This window comes from Dasypus novemcinctus, chromosome 23, assembly GCF_030445035.2.
Source record: "Dasypus novemcinctus isolate mDasNov1 chromosome 23, mDasNov1.1.hap2, whole genome shotgun sequence".
In the NCBI taxonomy this organism is placed as follows: Eukaryota; Metazoa; Chordata; class Mammalia; order Cingulata; family Dasypodidae; genus Dasypus; species Dasypus novemcinctus.
Window position 1 is genome coordinate 71,578,016 of NC_080695.1, and position 21,439 is coordinate 71,599,454.

General features: G+C 39.9%; 1 protein-coding gene across 1 annotated transcript in view; it reads right to left on the reverse strand.

Moving 5' to 3' along the window:
• The window catches only part of LOC101411420 (ATP-binding cassette sub-family A member 17-like), a 258,746-nt gene that overhangs the window by 192,654 nt on the left and 44,653 nt on the right, over positions 1 to 21,439 (reverse strand). The window contains exons 2-3 of the mRNA XM_071211442.1: positions 11,859 to 11,940; positions 11,211 to 11,472 (exon numbers count right to left, since the gene is read on the reverse strand). Of these exons, the coding sequence (XP_071067543.1) occupies positions 11,211 to 11,472; positions 11,859 to 11,912 (316 nt within the window). The 5' untranslated portion in view covers positions 11,913 to 11,940. The remainder of the gene's footprint in view (positions 1 to 11,210; positions 11,473 to 11,858; positions 11,941 to 21,439) is intronic.

Sequence of the window (21,439 nt, forward strand, 5' to 3'; positions counted from 1 at the left end):
AGTTAAAGGAACAAGTCTCCAGATGACATAAAAGAGTGGAGACAACTAATCATAGATGCTCAAACAAATCTCCTTAATAAATTCAGTGAGATGGCTAAAGAGATTAAGGATACTAGAGGACACTGGATGAGCACGAAGAAGAATTTGAAGGCATATATAGAAAAATAGCAGATCTTTTTTTTTTTTTAAAGATTTATTTATTTTATTTAATTTCCACCCCCCCTCCCCCGGTAGTCTGTTCTCTGTGTCTATTTGCTGCGTCTTCTTTGTCCGCTTCTGTTGTCATCAGTGGCAAGGAAGTGTGGGTGGCACCATTCCTGGGCAGGCTGCATTTTCTTTCGCGCTGGGTGGCTCTCCTTACAGGGCGCACTCCTTGCACGTGGGGTCCCCCTACGTGGGGGACACCCCTGCGTGAAGGGGCACTCCTTGCGCGCATCAGCACCGCACATGGGCCAGCTCCACATGGGTCAAGGAGGCCCGGAGTTTGAAACGCGGACCTCCCATGTGGTAGACGGACGCCCTAACCACTGGGCCAAGTCCGTTTCCCAGAAAAACAGCAGATCTTAAGGGAATGAAAGATGCAATAAATGAAATAAAAAATGCATTGCAATCATATAATAGCAGATTTGAGAAGGCAGAAGAAAGAATAGGTAAGCTTGAAGAAATGGGCTCTGAATGCAAACATACAAAAGAACAGATGAAGAATGAAAAAAAATTGGACAAGGTCTCAAGGAACTAAATGACAGCAAGAGACATGCAAACATACATGTCACTGGTGTCCCAAGAGAAGAGAAGGGAAAAGGGGCAGAAGGAATATTTGAAGAAATAATGGTAGAAAATTTCCCAACCTTTTTGAAGGACATAGATATCCATGTCCAAGAAGCACACGTACTCCCAACCGAAGAAATCCGAATAAACCAACTCCAAAACACATACTAATCAGAATGTCAAATGCCAAAGACAAAGAGAGAATTCTGAGAACAGCAAGAGAAAAGCAATGCATAACATATAAGGAATACCCAATAAGATTAAGTGGTGATTTCTCACCAGAAACCACGGAGGCAAGAAGACAGTGGTATGATATATTTAAGATACTGCAAGAGAAAAACTTCCAGCCAAGACTCTTATATCCAGCAAAACTGTCTTTCAAAAATGAGGGTGAGTTTAGAGTATTCACAGATAAACAGAAACTGAGAGAGTTTGTAACCAAGAGACCGGCTTTGCAGGAAATGGTAAAGGGTGTGCCTGAGTCTGAAAAGATAGGAGAGGGAGGCCTGGCAGAGTCTAGAAATGAAGATTATATCAATAAAATTAACTAAAAGTGTCAAACAAGGGGTAAAAATAAAATATGACAGATAAAACCCAAATATTCAGGAATAAACTTTACCAGTGATGTAAAGCACTTGTATTCAGAAAACTACTGTGTTAAGAGAAATCAAAAAAGGCCTAAATAATTGGAAGAACATTCCATGCTCACAGATTTGAAGATTAAATTTCATTAAGATGTCAATTCTACACAATTGATACACAGATTCAATGGAATCCTGATAAAAATTCTACCAGCATTTTTAAAATAAATTGAAAACATAATTATCAATTTATTTGGAAAGGTAAGGGATCCTGAATAGCCAGAAACATCCTGAAAAGTAAAAGCAAGCTGAAGGACTCTGATCTCCAGACTTTAAATATTACCTAGCTACAGTGGGAAAAACAGCATGGTACTGGCATAAAAACACATAGACCAATGGAACCAAATTGATGATTCAGAAACAGACCCTCACATCTACGGTCAAGTGATTTTTGACTAGCCTGTCAAACCCACCCAGCTTGGGCAGAACAGTCCATTCAACAAATGGTGCTGAGAGAACTGGATATCCATAGCCAAAAGAAGGAAAGAAGACCCCTACTTCACACCTTATACAAAAATTAACTCAAAATAGATAAAAAATCTAAATATAAAAGCAAGAACCATTAAGCTTCTAGAAGAAAATGTAGGAAAATATCTCCAAGACCTGGTGGTGGGTGGTGGATTCTTAAAGGAGATACGAGGAGAACTGAAAGGACTACTGATGTTCACTGTATGTAGAAATTTTAATTAGCTTTACTGTAAAAGTGTGGAAATGTATAGAGTGGATGGTAACACATAGTAAGTAACTTGTTTATAAATGGGGATGTGGCTGAAAATGGTAGTCTAGGGATGTAAATGCAAATTGACAGAATGCTAAAGAATAATCTAGGAACTGAATAGTACAGTAAACTCTAAGGTAGATGAGAATTGTGGTTGATAATACAGATAGGAGTGTCCTTTGTTAGTTAGAGCAAACATACATCACTATCGCAGGATGGTGGTAATGTAGAAAAGCATGGGAAAAATACAACTGGAGTGACCTATGGACTGTGTTTAGCAATAATAATGTAATATTCTTGTATCTATGCCAAACATGTACTGTGCTGATAATGAGGCAGTATGAAAAATGTGTGCCGAGGGAAAACGGACTTTGGCCCAGTGGTTAGGGCGTCCGTCTACCATATGGGAGGTCCGCGGTTCAAACCCCGGGCCTCCTTGACCCGTGTGGAGCTGGCCCATGCGCAGTGCTGATGCGCGCGAGGAGTGCCGTGCCACGCAAGGGTGTCCCCCGCGTGGGGGAGCCCCACGCGCAAGGAGTGCGCCCGTGAGGAAAGCCGCCCAGCGTGAAAAGAAAGAGCAGCCTGCCCAGGAATGGCGCCGCCCACACTTCCCGTGCCGCTGACGACAACAGAAGCGGACAAAGAAACAAGACGCAGCAAACAGACACCAAGAACAGACAACCAGGGGAGGGGGGGGAATTAAATAAAATAAATAAATCTTTAAAAAAAAAAAAAAAAAATGTGTGCCGAATGTACACTATGGCTGTGGTAACAATTGGATATTATCTTATAATCTGTAACAAATGTTCCACCACAGTGTGGTGTGTTGCAGAGGGATGTTGTTTGGGAATTCTGCACATGTACATAATTATTTTGTAACTTTACAACTTGTCATAAAAATATTTTTAAAAATAATAATAGGGTGGGTTGGGGGAAAAATACATCAAATGTAAGACAAGAACTATAATTAGTAATAAGATTTTGACAATATTTTCAAAATTTGTAATGAACATCTCACGACAATGCAAGGTGTTGGTGGAGGGTTGATGTATGGGACCCCTCCATGATGTTATGCATGTCTGCTTTGTAAGTTCACAACTTTTACTATATACTTATTGTTTATGTATGTTCATATATAAATGATATAAAGGTAATAATAAAAGGGTGGGTTGGGGAAAAGTATTTTCATTAGTAGTAATATTTTGACAATGCTCTTTAATCATTAGTTTAAAATGTTTAACAACAGTGCAAGGTATTGGTGGTAGGGTAGGTATGAGAGTCCCGTATGATGTTATATATGCTTGTTTTATAAGTTCACAACTATTACTATACATATATTGTTTATGCATGTTTATGTATGAGTGATATATTTCAATAATTTTTTTAAAAATTTAAAATAAAATAACACAAGGCAGAAAAAAAAAACCATAATAGGGAGCAGATGTGGCTCACGCAGTTGAGTGCCTGCTTCCCACATGGGAGGTCCTGGGTTCAGTTTCTGGTGCCTCCTAAAAGCAACAACAAAAATGGACAAGAAGCAAACAAAAGAAGAAACCAACTCATGGGAGCTGATGTGGCTCAGTGGTTGAGTGCTAGCTTCCCACTTACAATATCCCAGGTTCAAGGCCCGGCCCTGGTACCTCAAATAAAGAAAAGGAAAAAAAACAACAACCCATAATATAAGAAGGCCCCTTCTAAGTACAAAAAATATAAAAAGTCCAGTAGAAAACTTGGCAAAATTCACAGAAGAAATAGAAAGTCAGCAGTAAATTTAGGAAAGATGTTCAACTACACTAGCACTCAAAGAAACATAAACTAAAATAACAAAATACCATCTATTTTGTTATCAAGACTTGCAGAAAACAAAAAGTTTCATCATATCTACAATAAGAGAATTTGTTGGAAACAAGTGCCACCATAACTGCTGGTTGGAGTGTAAATTGCTAAATAATTTTTAGAGGATAATTTGGAAGGATCTATCAAAATTACAAATGTATAATAATTTCCATCCAGCATTCTACTTTTCAGAATAGAAACTTCAGAATTTTCAACATACATACAAAATTCTTGTTTCAGCATTGTCTGTGAAAATGGAAAAGTCAGAAACGTCTATTCAGAAATGGTTAAATTAATGATTAAGGATATGGAATAGTATATAGTTCCCATTAAGAGTAAAACAGATTTCTATGTAGTTTCATGGAAAGTTCTCAGACTTCTAATTGAAAAAAGGTTAATTACAGAATAAAGTGCAGCTGATCATATTAAGAAATTTTAGTACTACATTGGCACATTCATATGCTATATAAAGTATTACTTAAGATTTTTTTCTGTTACAAGTAACACAAAACCCAAATCACTGGGTTTAATCAATAAAGAGAATTTACCGGCTTGTGTAACTGAAAAATCTAAAGCAAAGCTTGATCCAGGTCTTAAATGATGTGATCAGTACTTAAATTCTCTCTTCCTTCAATCACATTTTCCTTCATATTTCAAGACAGTTGATAGCAATTCCTAGGACTACAGACTTTGCAGTCAAAGTTCTTAAGTAAATAACAAGCATTTCTTGCAAACAGCAGATAGTTGGACTTTTTTTTTTTTTTTTAGGTACCAGGGTAGTGGGGCTGGAGATTGAACCCAGGGCCTCATGTGTGGGAAGCTGGTGCTCAACCACTGAGCTACATCAGCTCCCCACTAGTTGGACTTTAAAAATCTAGTCTCTTAGGCTTTGCCTTTTCACTGAAGAATTTACATTAGTGTAATAAGTGATATATCTGGATTTAAACCTATCATCTTATTTTGTACTTTCTGTTTGTGCCACCTCTTCTGTACTTCTCTTCCCACCCCTTTTTTGCAAGTTTCTCTTCGTACAATATTGTAGGAATTATACCATGCATACCAACTCATTTTACACCAATTCCTCAAAGCATAATTTTTTCATTTTATATTGTAGTAACATATATTCAACTCAAAATTTCCCATTTTAACCACTTCCAAGTGCACAACTTAGTATTAATTACATTCACAATATTGATTCACATCACCAATATCCACTTTCTCAATACCTCGAACAAAACCCTGTATCCATTAAGCAATAACTCCCTCTTCCTCTCCCCATGTCTCTCCCCCAGCCCCTGGTAACCTATAATCTACTATGTGTTTGCTTCTCCTATGTGTTTCAGACAAGTGAGATCATAAAATAGTTGTCTTTTTGTGCCTGGCTTATTTCAGTCAGCATGATGTCTTCAAGGTTCATCCATGTTGTAGCATGCACCTGAACTTCATTTCTTTGTGTATATATACCATTTTGTTTATCCATTCCTCTGTTAATGAACACTGGTGTTGCTTCCACATTTTGGCTTATTGTGACTGCTGCTGCTGTAAACATTGGTGTGCAAATATCTGTTTAAGTTCCTGCTTTCAATTCTCTTAGGTATATACCAAGAAGTGGGATTGCTGAGTCATATGGTAATTCTATTTTCACTTTTCTGAGGAACTGCCAAACTGCTTTCCACAGTGACTGTACCATTTTACAATTCCACCATCAATGTATAAATGTTCCTATTTCTCCACATCCTTAGGAACACTTATTTTTTTAGTAATAGCTATCCTAGTTGTAACAGAAAAAAATCATTGTGGTTTTGATTCACATTTCCCTGATGACCAATGATGTTGAGCATCTTTTCATGTGCTTACTGGCCATATGGAAATCTTCCATCAAAGTCTAAATTTGATCCGTACTTTTACTTTCCTCCCAAGCAATACAAGACCTTTAGGACACATTTACCAACTCTTCACTGTCTTACATATTTCTTGTTAGAATGTATGTTAATTGTCATGTTTCAATTCCACAAGACATCATATTGTAGTGTAATGTAACACTTGTTTAGATTTACCCATATATTACCACTGTCTTTGTATTTCATTCCTTATTACATCTTTCATCTGGGTTCACCTTTCTTATAGCTGAAGTATATCTTTTGGAATTTCCTTGAGTAGGGTCTACTGATGCTAACTAATTTCTTGTTCCCTAAGATATATCATCCTCATTCTTGAAATGTATTTTTCTGGGTGTGCAATTCTAGATTGGCAGGTATTTGTTTTCAGCACATTGAAGATATTAACCCATTCTCTTCTAACATTCAATATTGTTCTTGAAAAGTTAGCTATAAGTCTAACTCTGGCTCCTCTGAAAGTTATCCTTTTTTCTCAGGTGGGTTTTGAGACTTCCTTTTTCTTTGACATTTTGCAGTTTCATGCTGAGGTATCTAGTTGTGGATTTTTAAAAAAAAAAATCTTGAATCTGTAAATTGGTAAATTTATCACTTAGGGGAAATTCTGAACTAGTATATTTTCAAATATTGCCTCTGCCACATTCTCATTTCTCCTTGAACTCTATTAAATATATATTAGTTTTTCTCATTCTATTCCCATGTCTTTTAATCTTTTTTTGCCTTTTTATCTCTTTATTGCATTTTTTTTTAAAGATTTATATCATTTCTTTATTCCCCTCCCCCCACCCACCACTTGAGCTTGCTGTCTGCTCTGAGTCCATTTGCTGTGTGTTCTTCTGTGTCTGCTTGTTTTCTCTTCTTGTCTTCCCTTTAGAGGGCACTGGGAACCAACCCTGGGACATTCTGACACAGAAAAGAGGCATTCAATCGCTTGAGTCACCTCAGCTCCCTAGTTTGCTGTGTCTCTCACTGTCTTTCCTTTGTGTCTTTTTCATTGTACCAGCTCTCCATGTGGGCCAGCTCACATTCACCAGGGGGCCCTGAGACCCGAACCCAGGGCCTCCCATATAGTAGATGGGAGCTCAATCACTTGATCCATACCTGCTTCCCTCTTTATCGCATTCTGCAACTTCTTTTTGAATTTATCTTCCAGTTCTCTAGTTTTTATCTTTATCTGAGTTTTACATTTTGTTTATTTTAGTTTCCATTTCTAGAAGCTCAGTTTGGTTCTCCCTCTTGCCGCCACCCCCAATCTGCTAGGTGACTACTTATAGTGACATGCTACCTACAGATATTTTCAGGTTGTCTTTTATTTCTTTAAATCTAGGAAACATGATTTTATAATGTGAAAGTAATAATTCCACTATCTTAAATTATTATAGTTCTGTTTTTGCTATCTGTGCTATATATACTGATTGTCAGCTTTGTTGTCATTTTCCAATGTGTTTGACTTAGGTTTGACTAAGTGCTGCTCACTAAAGTTGGTATATTTTTTATGGTTATCTTTCCTTTGAGATATAAAATGAAAGCATGTTCCTCCAGGGAAGATTTCGATTTGCATCTGCCAGTTCAAGTCCCACTTCATAGTTAGAGGAGTTTCTTTCTTTCTCTTTTTCTTTTTTTTTTTTTTTGGTTTTGAACAAGCAAGTGATTTGACTCTCGGGGATAAGTTCCTCCCATCCTCCCATGTTCAGCTCAAGGCAACATTCCTTGTCATCCTCTAGGGGTGGGAGTGAGGCATGTTTACTCCTGGTTTAACTCTACACTAAGAGTTTAGGCATTTGGGGTCCCAGCTTTAAGGAAAATGGCTTTTAGACACTCTCCTTTGAATGTGCCTTGACTTTTTCTTCTTTCTCTTTGTAACCTACTTGGCTATGAAAATTACTGCTCAATTTCCCTGAGTATGAAGAACAGTTCATCAAAAGCAACTTAGGGCCTCCATTGACTTTTTAGAGTTCTTTCCTTCATCTAGAGTTTTTTATTTAGGAAGACAACTAATAATCTATAAAAATATTCACCATATAATAAATAAAAAGCAGACTACAAAATAATTCACACAGTATTATCCTATTTTTGTTAATTTACATGGTTAGAAAAGGGCAGGAAGAAAGTACACCAAGAGAATAAATGGCATTTTATATGGGTGCTAGGATTATGAGTAAATTTCCTTATTTTTTCCTATATGTATTTTTTTTTCATTCTTTTGTTTCCTTAACCTTTAAATATATAAAGTGGGGAAAATATGAACAGAAAGATACACAATACACAAATAGTTAATTTAATTAATAATTATAAAATGAACATACAAAAAAACATAATGTGGCTCAAGAAATAAAATACTTTTACCCTAGATTTTTTGTCTAGATAGTTCCTTACTATCTTTTTAGTTCTATAGTGCTTTTAAGAACCTATTTTTAATATTTCTCCAAATAAAAATTGGCTAAAATATTTAGGTTGGTCCAAATTACCTAGTCTGCCATATTATCAGAAATGGAATGACAAGAGTCTCTCTCCCAGAAGTTCCCAGCAAAAATTTCCTGTGATTCACTGACTATGCCTGAGTTAAGTACTCTCCCTAGACAAATGACTGTAGCAAGGGGACTTCAAAGTGCAGACAAGCTTTGATACATGGTACATTATCTACCCTGAGCCAGAACAGAGTGAACACCACCAGAAATATATGGGCTGAGGACAGGAGAAGATTGGGTCCTCAGAGCAAAATAGAAAGCATGTATCAAAAGGGTAAATACATGCTGGAAAGGAAAGAAAATCAGATATCCACCAAGGCTTGGAAAGGACCATCAGACTGTCATTTGTCATGACTTCCAGGATGAAGAATTTCCTTAGGGAACAGCATAAAGAGGTTTATTTTCCTTTTATCTTTTTATATTGTTTGAAATTTTTGAAGTAATAAATTCATGTATTGATTGTAAATTTTATGGTATTTTTTTTAATTCCAGAAAAATATATCCCAAAGCAATAACAAAGAATTCTTCTGGGAAGTGGGAGTTATAATTATCTACTTTAAACACATATTGTTTCATGTATTACTTTTGAATTAGAGAAGGAAGAAAGGAAGGCAGAGAATTGTTTAAAGGACAAAAATTGAGTAAAGCCAAATAGAAGACAACAGCATCACACAATTCAAAGGAGGAGAGAATTACACGGAGTTTTAAAAAATCACCATTACAGTGAGGACAAATAGAATGAAGCCTGGAAAGAAAGCACTGGATTTGGCCAGTAGCAAATCATTAATGACAATTTCTTAGCCAATACCAACACAGTGCTGAGGACAGAATAGAATCCAGTGAGTCAAGAAATGAGTGGGAAGCTATAAAACTGAAATAAACTTTCCAGACATTCATTAAGTAAAAATATAAATTGCCTAAGGCAGGATCTTAATGGGAAGAAAGAATAAGAATTTTTAAAATGGGGTGATTTCTGTGAAAGTGAGGAAGAGATTCGCACAGACGGAAACACTAAATATTCAGGGACAGGGAGAAGATACTGATCGAGAAAGGTCCAAAAGAGTCAGGAGGGCTTCCGACTAATCATTTCTAAACTCCAATATTCATTGTGAGTTCAATTACTTATCTTACTGGTTCAAACCATCATCATCTTTCTCCTCCTGATTTCTGCAAATAATACCCACTTTCAATCACTCCTCCACAGAACAGCCAGAGAAATCTCTTTTAATATAAATTACATTGCCTAACTTCTCTTCTTAAAACCCCTTTAGTGGTTGCCTTTTGCATACAGAAGAAAACTCAAAGCAGTTTAGCAAGGCTGACCAATATCTGAATGATGTGCTTCCTACTAACATTTCAAATTTCATCTCAAGCCACTCTCTCAATATACTGAAACCTCACTTGATGACCTTCAGACCCTCGAACACCATCTCATTTTCTGCCTCAGGGCCTGGCCACTTGTTGCTTCCCCTACTTAGACAGCCCCTTACTCCTGAACAAATATGGCTCCTTCTTTAACCTTCATGTCTTACCTAACTTATCACCAACTCCGAAAGGATTTTTCCATATTTGTTTGTTTCTTTTCAAATCTCATAAGGTAACTGACCTAGAACAGTATTTTAGGGCACTAGGCAAGCATAAAACACAACTTTCAAAACAGTGGCTCTCAAACATTTTGCCACTGAGGGCCTTTAAAAAAATGTCCCCAGTGAGTGGCACTAGAGCTGGGGGAAGAGAACTCTTTTTTTTTTCCCCACGCTATACACTTTAGTATTTTTAGAATATTTTTACAATAGCATATATTACACTTCTGGCAATATTGGGGGAAAACTCCCCCTTGAATCCATAGTCTGAAAAAAATTATCTACCAAATGCATTCATTCAAAAAAATATTCCTTCAGTAAATATTTATTGAGCACCTAACTATGTGCCAGGGACTATAATAGGCACACTAATAAGCAAAACAGACCTAGGCCTCTGTCCTCATGGAGGTGAAGTCTAGTGGAGAAAAGCAGAGAATAAACAGGAAACAAATGAGTATATAATTAAACATTTATAAAATTGCTACGAAGGTATCAGACAGGATGCTGTGAGAGAGAAAAACGCAGGGGTGAGGAACCTAAAATCTATTTAGCTGCCTGCCTATGTTGTCAATTCAGGGAGGAACCCATGGGAAAGCCTGGGGACAAAGCATTCCATCAGAAGGAACAGGCTGCAAAGGCCCTGATGCAGGAGAGAGGCTTGTATACTCTGGGAACAGAAAGGTGGCCAATGTAACCCACGTGCAGGAGGCACAGGGAACAGTGGAACAAGAAAAAACCTGGAGATAAGAGCAGAGCCAGATCCTGCAGAAACTCACAGGCCCTGGAGAAGAGTTTACTCTCCGTACAAAGGGAAGCCACTGAAGGGTTCAAGCAGAACACTGCTTGGATCCTATTGACCTTTTAAAGACAACTTTCTGCCTCAAAGTGGAGATTAGACTAGAATGGGAAATGAGGGAAGCAGAGAGAACCATTAGAAGGCTGTTTAAGAACTCTAGAATCTCTGAATGTTTTTCATTTTTTATTAGTCAGTGACATATAACTGCCAAACAGAGATTTTGATTAATATAACTAGTGTTGCTATAGTGAATTAATAACAAAAATACTTAAAATTTTAACATTGTAATTAGCCTTGAAGCTCTACAACATAAATATACAGGAGGAGTTTGTTTGAAATAATAAAAATACCTCATGAACTACTCCCCCCCAGCTACCACTCTGTAGACTCAACAGAATTTGAAGACCCAGATTTGGAATCACTACTATAAGTACTCTTAAGAAAAAAACTTCAAATATACTTAATAAAAATGCCCTCCCTATCTTTCCCCATCTTTATGTCTAACCTTCAAAATCAACATCAAAGCTTTTTTCCACCATTTCAGTGAGAGCCTTCAATGTTTCACTTTCAGAAGGGACATAAACTAGTTGAAAATTATTTTTCACAGGAAAATTATAGAAGAACTCTGGCAGTAAACTGATATCAATTGCAGTGTAATTTACAGGAGGTTTCATTCTTGGCAAACTATTAAAACGAAGATACATTACAATTGTAGAAAATAGTAATGGCATCAAGAGTTCAAGGACTGTTACCAGAATCTTCCGCTTCTAAAATAAAAATGAAAGCTATATGTTAATCCAAAACAGAACACAAGTATAAGCTGCTATATGATGAATGTTCTTCCAGTAAGAACCTTTCATTTCTTCCAGCCTCCCTGCACAACACAGGAAAAAGAAAAAATAGAATGAGAATTAGCTAGAAATATCTCCATTTAGCTTTTCTGTAACACCATAGTTAGAAAGCAGTACCAATGATGTAATCTTTAATATTTGCAGTTAAAATAATGACTATGAAAATATGGCTTATTCCCAGAAAAGAGAATTTACAATTAAAGTTCTTACTTTTTCTTTAACCCATTACTAGAAACCGATTTAAATTAAATATTCAGCCCCTCCCACGGACTCATATTTTCCCCACAGATAACTGTACCCACCTTTAAGATGAAATTCTTCCAAAGAAGAAGTTTTAAGTTCCTGAACACTGTCATTTTTGTAGCTGAAGAGGAGGACTCACCACTAGTCAGGAAACAAATGGGGAAAACGTCATGCATATTACAGAAATATTAAGAGTTACTCTTCCATCCTTGAAAAACTTTCTTCTCTTAGGCTTTCAGAACATTCTGCTGGATGTTTTCCTCCTGTTCTCCTAGCAGTTCCTTCTTCTCTCCCCAACTCCTGAGTCCCAGGGCTCAGCCTGTGGACTTCTCTTCTCTACCTACACTCACTCCTTAGATGATCCAACTTAGTCTCTAGGGTTTAAAATCTATCTTTATGCTGATGACATCTCAAACCTGACATGTCCAAACTGAACTGTTTATATTCCTCATAAAACAGATTGTCCTACAGTGCTCCTCATCTCAATTAATAGCAATTACATTCTTTGAGTTATGCAGGGTTATTCTTAACTCTTCTAACATCCTACATCCAGTTTGTTAGCAAATCCTATTGGTTTCTACGTTTAAAATATACCCAGAATTCAACACCTTTTCACCACTCCTACACTTTTCACCCTGGCCCAAGATACCATCATCTTTTTCCTTGATTACGGCAATAGCTTCTTCACTGGTATCACTGTGTCAGCCCTTGCCACTACACAATTAATTTGCCACACAGCAAAAAGGGTGTTTCTGTTCAAGTCAGATCATATCACTCCTCTGTTCCAAACTCTCTAATGGCTCCCATCTCACTCCAAACAAAAGCCAAAGCTTAGAAGGGCCTACAAAGCTCTATGGGACATCATCCTGTTAGCTGCTCAGCTCATGTCCTATTTTACTTCCCCTCCTTCTCCCTGCTCCTGCACCACAGGCCTAAACGCTAGTCCCAGAACAGACCAAACACACTTCTGCCTCAAAACCTTTCCACTTGCTACCCCCTCTGCCTAGGGCACCCTTCCCTCCTACAGCAATACTACTAGCTCCCCACTTCTTTCAGACCTTTATTCAAAGGTTACTTTCTCTTTACTTTAAAGTTGGTCTCTTCTTAGTTTGGTTTCAAGTCTCAAGATCAATGAGAATAAAGCATTTCCACATTAAAAAAAAAAAAGTCACTTTCTCAATGAGGGATTTCCTGACCATCCTATATGAAATTTCAACATCCCTAAACATTTCATATCACCCTTTCCTGCTTTATTTTTAAATCCTTATCACTTTTAACTACCTAAAATACTATTTATTATTTAGTTATAATCTAAATGAAGGCCAGGAGTTATGTCTGGTTTCTTTGTCTCATATCCCTAGATACAAGAACTATGCCAAACACATGGTAGGCACTTCGTAAATACTATAGGGAGATGCTTGAAGCAGAAATGACTGAGAAAAGAAGAAAAAATACTTTATACACCAGGAAATTGCTTCTCTTTTCACTCTTTTTGTTTTGTTTCCCAAGTATATATACTTTAATTTTTAGGTACTCCTATGATGAGGTTTTTATTTCCAGAAAAGTATCTTTCCAGTGAAGAAAGAAGGTGTAATTCTTCCCTCACTTAAAGCTTCCTTGACCTTGCACAGTAGAAACCAAAGAAATGGTTCTCACTCATAAAAATATGGGGAAAAATATAATGATTATTCCTAGAAAGTCCTTATTGTATGTGCATTCTCGCCTGTATTTTGTACCCTACAGTGTTACTTTCTTAAGGACAGGGACATGGTCTCTTTCTCATGAAACCAAGATACCAGAAGAAGCATCTTCAAGAGTTAATGCATCCAGAGTCAACATTTGAAGGAGGGTTAACCAGGAAAGATGCTCGAACTACACTGTACTTTGTGCAAATGAGAAATCAACTTTCATTGGGTTAGGCCACTGAAGTTTAAGATTTATTTGCTATAGCAGGTAATATTAATTACCCTAATACAGAGACTAAAAATCCAACTCTGATTTTCCAGGTAAGGAAATTGAGACCCAGAAATGTTAAATGACTAACCCAAAGCCATAAAGCTAATTAATCCTGTTTCTTCTGCTACAAACCAGTTTATCCCCTACCGGGGCATCGGGTTCATAGTGACTGGTCTCGAGACACCACAAACTTTTATCCTTACAGCTTCTCAACTAGAGAAGAAAGAGGGCATTCTTCTTCTAGCGTGAGATAACAAAATTCAAGGTAAAAATTATGATAGGTTTGGTTTGAGTTACATGCTTGAGTTACTGTGGGGCTAGGGAGGTTGAATGATGTTTACAAACAAAACAACAACAATGCAGAACCTGATTTAAATCTAGAGAAGGAGGAAAAATTTTGGGGCAAAACCAATTTATATCTCTTACAGATTCCAAATAGAGATCACCTCTTACATTGTGGGTAGGTCAAGGAGCAGGCATTAGAGCTAAAAGGTATTTCAGAGGTAGTGGCAGAGATTGTCCATGTTCACCAATATCACAAGGAAATAAACCCAGATCCCCATGTCATCAAGTCCTCACTTGGAGGCAACTCCCCAGGAAAGCTGTCCAACCTGCAAAGCACTTTGCACAAGAAAGAAATCAACTTTTCTTTGGTGTAACTTGTTGAGATTTTGAAGTTGTTCATTAGAACAACTAGCATTCATTACCCTAACTGATATACAGGCTACATAAAAGGGGGAAATGGAAAGGACAAATGAGTTTATATGGCTATGAGTCTCCAAAAAAGAGCAAGGAGGTCATCAGAGGGGTTGCCCTAATGCACACTTCAGCAGAGTCCTAGAGACAGATAAAGTAGATACAACCCCAGGCATTGGTTCTTCTGAGGGCTACAAAGACCCACAGGTTCTATGGTCGTGGCAGATGGACTTCAGTGCCATGTCAGTTGGCCCTACTTTGGAGTTTGTGTTCCTGAGTGTGATGGAGTTGGACTCAGATGTGATCTTTGTTCACAAGCCTCTCCTGTCACTTTTACCAGACCTGTGGTTGGTGCTGGGGTTTAGTGTTTACTCAGGAGACCTGAATCTCTGGACTGTCCATGAGATAGCCAGGCCCTGAGCCTCAACAGACTTGCAACTCCTACCCTCAGGTTTATTGGACTTACCCCAGCCAGCTAACAGGGTGGTGAAGAAAGTCAACCACCACACCAGGGAGCCAAGAGTGCCTACAACTGCAAACAGAACTGCATCCATCATCCAAGTGGAATCTAAGCACCCTCTTGATACAGAGGTAGAGTGGACATAACCATCCCAGGGTCCACAGAATGGAGGAACAGAGTATGGATTAGAGTGGACTTAATGATATTCTATTCTGGAACTATTGTGGTTAGTATTGGAAATAAATGTAGCATTGAGATGGAGAAAGTGGCCATGGTAGCTGCTGAGGGTGGGGAGTGGGAAGAAGAGATGTGATGTAGGGGCATTTTCAGGACTTGGAGTTGTCCTGGGCGGTACTGCAGGGACAGTTACTGGACATTGTATGTCCTCCCATGGTCCATTGGGTGGACTGGGGGAGAGTATAAACTATAATGTGGATTATTGGCCATGTAGTGCAGCAGCGCTCAGAGATGTATTCACCAAGTGCAATGAATGTCCCATGATGATGGAGGAGGTTGTTGTTGTGGGAGGAGTGGGGTGAGAGGGGTTGGGGGGATATATGGGGACCTCATATTTTTTTAATGTAACATTAAAAATAAATAAAGACAAAGAAATTTAAAAAATAAATAAAGCCCAATACCTTCATTCCCAAATAGGAAATCTAAGTCCAATGAAGATTAAGCATTTACCCCAAAGCTACTCTGCCAAATAATGGGAAAGTTAAGACTTTCCTTAATTGAATGACTACCACGTGCTAAGTATTATATTACATTATACTAGTTAACCATGAACAGCTTCTATTTTCAAGGAACACATAATCTAGAATGAGAAGCTGACAGGTAAATGGGCAGTTAAAGGAATAAGCACCAAAGAGCCATAGTAACCAAGTCGAGGGGAGCAAGGCCAATTTTATAGAGGAAATAACATCTAAGCTGAGACCAGAGGATGAATATTAGCCAGGAAAGGGGGAATTGTGCATGGTGAAAGGAACTGGAAATGTGCTATAGTTTCATCTAGGTGGGGTTACCTAGGTATATACCTATGTAAAAATTCACTGAGCTATAAACTTAAGATCTGTGCATTTTATTTCTTTATGTTACTTGCCAATTAAAAATCAATTAAATTTTAAAAATAAAAAAGTGAATGTAGGGCTACATTTTTATTAGTCAGCTGTTTCTGCAATAATCTTACATGACAAACAACATGGCAGCCTACAATAACAAGCATTTATTTCCTGCTGACAGGTCTACAGGCCACATGTGACTCTGCTGGACTCCTGGAATTGAATGCACTTGGCTTCAAGTCAGCTCCATGCATCTCCTCATCCTCCTCGGACCAGTAGCTAGCTGGAGCATCTTCATCTGATGGCAAGAGGCCAAGCCAAACCACATAAGCACATTTAAAGCTTCTGCTCACATAACACCTGTTAATTGTTCCACTGGCCAAGGCAAATCACGTAGTAAAGCCTAATATCAATGCAACAGGGAAATAAACACTGCCTATTTTAGTGGCAGGCATTGCAAAGTCACATGCCGAAGACTGCCATGCACTGGGAAGGCCAGAAAATGCTGCATCAGGGAGCTGGCAGAAAAGGCTTTTTAGCATCTTTCCTGACCATCTCCCCAGGGCCCTTTGGAACTGGTCTGTGCCCCCTTTGTGGGTCTCAGGCCCTGTTTTGATCCATTAAACATGGACAACTCTAAAGATCTAGGATAAGTTGAAACAAGTGTCAGAGAAGAGCCCTAACACAAAGCCAATCAACAATAAAACCCTAGGCAAGGGAAGTGGATTTGGCCCAACGGATAGGGCATCCGCCTACCACATGGGAGTCCAAGGTTCAAACCCAGGGCCTCCTGACCCATGTGATGAGCTGGCCCATGTGAAGTGCTGATGCGTGCAAGGAGTGCTGTGCCACGCAGGGGTGTCCCCCGCATAGGGGAGCCCCATGCGCAAGGAGTGCGCCCCATAAGGAGAGCTGCCCGTCGTGAAAAAAGCGCAGCCCACCCAGGAGAGGTGCCATACACATGGAGAGCTGATGCAACAAGATGACACAACAAAAAAAGAGACACAGATTCCCGGTGCCACTGACAAGAATACAAGTGGACACAGAAGAACACACAGCAAATGGACACAGAGCAGACAACTGGGGTGGGGGCAGGGAAGGGGAAGAGAAATAAATAAAAAATAATAAATCTTTCTAAAAAACACCAAAAAAACCTAGGCAAGAGCAAAAAACTGACCTCAGAGTAAACTCATCAAGATAATCAGATGCCTAGAAATCAGAAAAAAATTAAAAACCATTCTAAGAAACAGGAATGTACAGCCCAGTGGAAGGAACAAATTTAAAAAGTCAGAAGAGACACAGAATTTGGAATAACTAATTAAAGATGTTCAAAGAAATCTCCTAAATCAATTCAATGAGATTAAGAAATATTTGGCTAAAGAGATAAAGGATATTAAGAAGTCACTTGCCACAACGGAGCTGCTTTCTTGTTCATGGAGCTTCTTCTGTCTCTTTTCTTTTCATCAGACATAGATGAGAAAACAACTGTCCAGGACACAATAGCAGAGGTTCTCTTCTAGCCCAGCCCACACCCAGCGGGCTCCTCCCACATCAGCGACCCCTTCCATCCCCGTGGCCTCTTGGTGGCATTCGGTGTATACATTTTGGAACCCCGCTTCCCCGAGCACATGAGTTTTCCTCGCAGTCAACACGCTCCCGGAAGTGCGTTCGGTGGGTGTCAGCAGGATTTCTAAAGGCCACATTTGGGTGGTTGAGTGAGTACACCTGATAGTCTCTCCTGCAAAGAAGTGGCTGGGCAGCATTAGAAATTCTTCAGGACCAGGTTGTTTCAGGATTTTGCAAGGCAGGAGGTGTCTGGACATCGATTTCATGGGAAGGTAACAGAGAAAATTCGTGTAAAAGATAAAATTGAGGCTCTCTTACATGGATTTAGGGGTTATGGGCGGGACGCTCCCCCCTGGGGTGGGTGAAACCGTGGCACTGGCACTGCGGCGGCGATTCCTGGAGGTTCTGTGGTACTGGGGAATTCATAAGCCCTTAGCGGGCTATTAAGGGGCTAACAGGGCAGGAGGCCTTCACAAACCGATTTGGTGAGACAGACGGGAGTTGTTTGCGAGGCAGGGAATTTTTGATTTCTGACACGAATAATAGCGCTTCCGGCTAGAGCCCCACCCCCAAGGCCAGCTGCTGATCTGCAGCGGCCTTAAATTGCTCACAGTAAAGAGACATCACCAGGAGGCTATTTCGGGGGATTGCAGGGTGGGAGGCATCTGGAAGCCAATTAGGGGAATCTTTTGCAAGGCGTGGGAATTTTGGTTTTGGACACTGATACAGCACTTCTGGCTAGAGCCCCGCCCCCTAGTACTGGCTGCGGATCTGCAGCGTCCTTAAATTGGCTGCAATATAGAGGCACCTCCACGGATCCTGGAGATGGACAAGGAGGAGAACCGGCGCTCAGTGCTCCTGCCCACGCACCGGCAGAGGGGCAGCTTCAGCTCCGAGAACTACTGGCGCAAGTCCTATGAGCCGGGGGGGGGACTGCTCAGAGGCGGCAGGCAGCCCTGCCCGGAAGGTGAAGATGAGGAGGCACTGAGGCCGCCGGGTGCACCCTCCGGGGACTCTGGCTGATCTTCGCCTAACTGCCCCTACTCTTCATTTGTTTTGTTTTGAGGGTTTTTGTTTTTTATTCTATATATTTCTTTCCTTGGTTTGTTGCCTGTTAAGGTTGAAGAAGAGAATTGGCCAGGACCTGGGTTCTCGTGTTGCTGGTTTTCCTTCTCAGTGGAAAGGCTGTTGGCATCGTAGGGGACAGAAACTCACACTGGACTGGCCAGTAGAGGCTTGGGAGGCAGCCGCGTTCCAGCAGGGCTGTCAAGCTGGGTTTATTTAAAAGCAACAAAGTGTTTTGGTTAAGAGAATTCTTGTTTTGCTTTAAATGTACATCTTTCAGTGTTCTAAACAAAGTTCAATCTCCTGCCCCATTCCTTCCCTTCCTCCACTGACGTTTGCGCTTGGTTGAGGTCCCTTGGAGTTAGGCAGGTTCCGCGCAAGGCCTGCTCAGCCCCGGCCTTGCTGTCCCCCCCCACCCCTCACTTGGTCTCCAGGCTCTGGAAGCTCAAGCAAACACCTCTTTTTCCTCCTGTGGCCGAGTTGTTCAGGATGGCTGGACAGGGGCTTAAACAGTGCCAGCCCCCTGCCATCCTAAAGCTGTTGCTGAGCACCGCCTGCCTGGGCTTCCTTCATGCCCACCTGCTCAGCCCACAATTCCTTGGGGCTGCCAAGGGGCCCTGACCCCTTCTGCCAGGCGTATGCCCCTTTGCTGGGTTACTGTTTTCAGGCATATGACTGTGAGTGTATAAAACAGACTTGCCATGTTGGGTCAGTTTTAGGAATTGTTTCTAGCTAGAGGGACTGGTGTCCTTCTAGGTCTAGTGTTTGGGATATGGAAAATTGTGGTGTGTGGTAGGGTTTTTGTTTTGTTTTGAGTCTTTATTTTTTCCTTTGGTCTCTGGCATTTTCCTTTCCCTCCCCTTTCTCCTGCATTGGCCAGCTTGGGCCTTCTCCCCACGTTGGCCCCTCTGTCCGCCTGCAGCATGCATCCGAGGCCCGCGCTCAGGCCTTCAGACTAGGTTGGTACCTCCTCCACCGTGGAGTGGGAGCTGGGGAAGGGTCTTTAAAAAATAATAATAATAATAAAAGAAAAAAGTAGTGTAAAGTCTTTAGTAGTTTCTCCCCGTTGACATCCTTGAAGGCAGCAGGTTTTGCTAATTGGATTCACTAGGAAGTTGTCCTTGCCAGGCCCACAGAAATCCGGGGCAGCCACCCTCAAGAAGCCCCTCTCAGGGGCCAGAACTCCTTTGCCAGAGTGGATTCTCAAGTTGGGACTGCATAACTAAAGCAGTTGCAGTTTTATTTTTTTTTACAGCTTTTTTCCCAAAAATGATTTGTAGTTGTGTGTGCAGCACTTTGCCCTGATATGTGTGCGCTACAATAAAAACCAAATCTAATATATTTTGGAAAAAAAAAAAATATAGAGGCACCTCCAACTGGCTGTTTCAGGGGCTTGCAGGGCGGGAGGTGTCCTGAAGTCGAATTGGTGATACAGCCACAGAAGAGACCCTAGACAGAGGGGGAATTGCAGGTTTCGGACACATAGGTCAGAGTTTGCGGCTGTGACCTTTCCCATAGGGCTGGCACCCAGCTGCGGGGATCCCTGAAGGCTGTGTTGCAGTGCGGTGCTCCCAGGCACCCTGTTAACCAGATTTGAGGTTGCCAGGTCTGTGTCCCCTAAACCCTGGTGGCCCACACCCCAGAGACTCACACCTCTGGAGTCTGAAATATCACAGACTTTCCATCCCTGAATCTACCACACCCTGAGGCCCATCTGAGGTCCTTGACTGTCCTAGCCCTCAACATTTGCGTTTTTAATTTTTTTTATTTTTTATTTTTTATTGTCCTGGTTGCTAATATTGCATTATTTCCTAATCTTTTCTACCATTGTATCCCCCAAGGTCTTTTTTTTTCATTTATTTAGGGGTTTTTTGTTGTTGCTGTTGTTGGTGTTCTATATCTTCTTTTCTTTTCCTTACTTGTTCCCCTCCCTTTTTCTTTCTTTCTTTGTTCTCTCTTTTTATTTTTCTCTCTCTTTTCTCTTGTCCCTCATTTTCTTCTTATTTTATTTTATCTTAATTATACAATAGGTGCTGCAGGGAACACCTCACATTTGCTGGGTTTCCTCATCCTCCATTGCCTCATTTCTGTGAATTGATTTTGGCTACGTACACTATCCCCTTTCCCCCACATCTTGATATCCTCCATCATCTACTGTCTCTCCTATATTCCACCTCCCTTTCTTTGATCCCCAAACTGTCTAACTCTTAATTTTTAATACCTTTGTTTTGTTTTCTGTCTTTTATCCACTCTTGAAACTACTGCTTTTCTTTTCTCTTTCCCTCTCTCACGAAAACAATACCTTTTAAATTCATACTATATTCCTCCCATATTCAGTAGACTACCTCATTATAGGTACTCTACTTACTGCTATAACTCTACACAACTTACATGAATCTAATATCCATCCTCCCAGATCTCATATTGTTGCTCTGTTAACATTTATTACCAATACTACTTTACACATTTTCCTTTCTTACACAATTGCCTTTCCCTGGCCCTAATACTTTCCTTCAAAGTGAACTCAGCCAGCCATAAGAAATTAGAATAAGAAGAACAAAGTGACAAAGAGAAGATATAACACGCAAAAACAACAGCTAATTAATCCCCAAGACTAGACAAAGAAACTAAGGAACTGATTAAACCCGTCAAGATAAAATGATGACCAGACAGCAACAAAAATCTACAAACCAAATCAGTAATCAGGAAAACATGACTGACTCCAATGAACAAACTAAAAACCAGGAAGGGGAGCAGAACTTCGCACAAGTAATTAAAGATCTCAGAACATATATCACAGACAAATTTAATGAAGTAAAGGAAGAGGTTAACAATA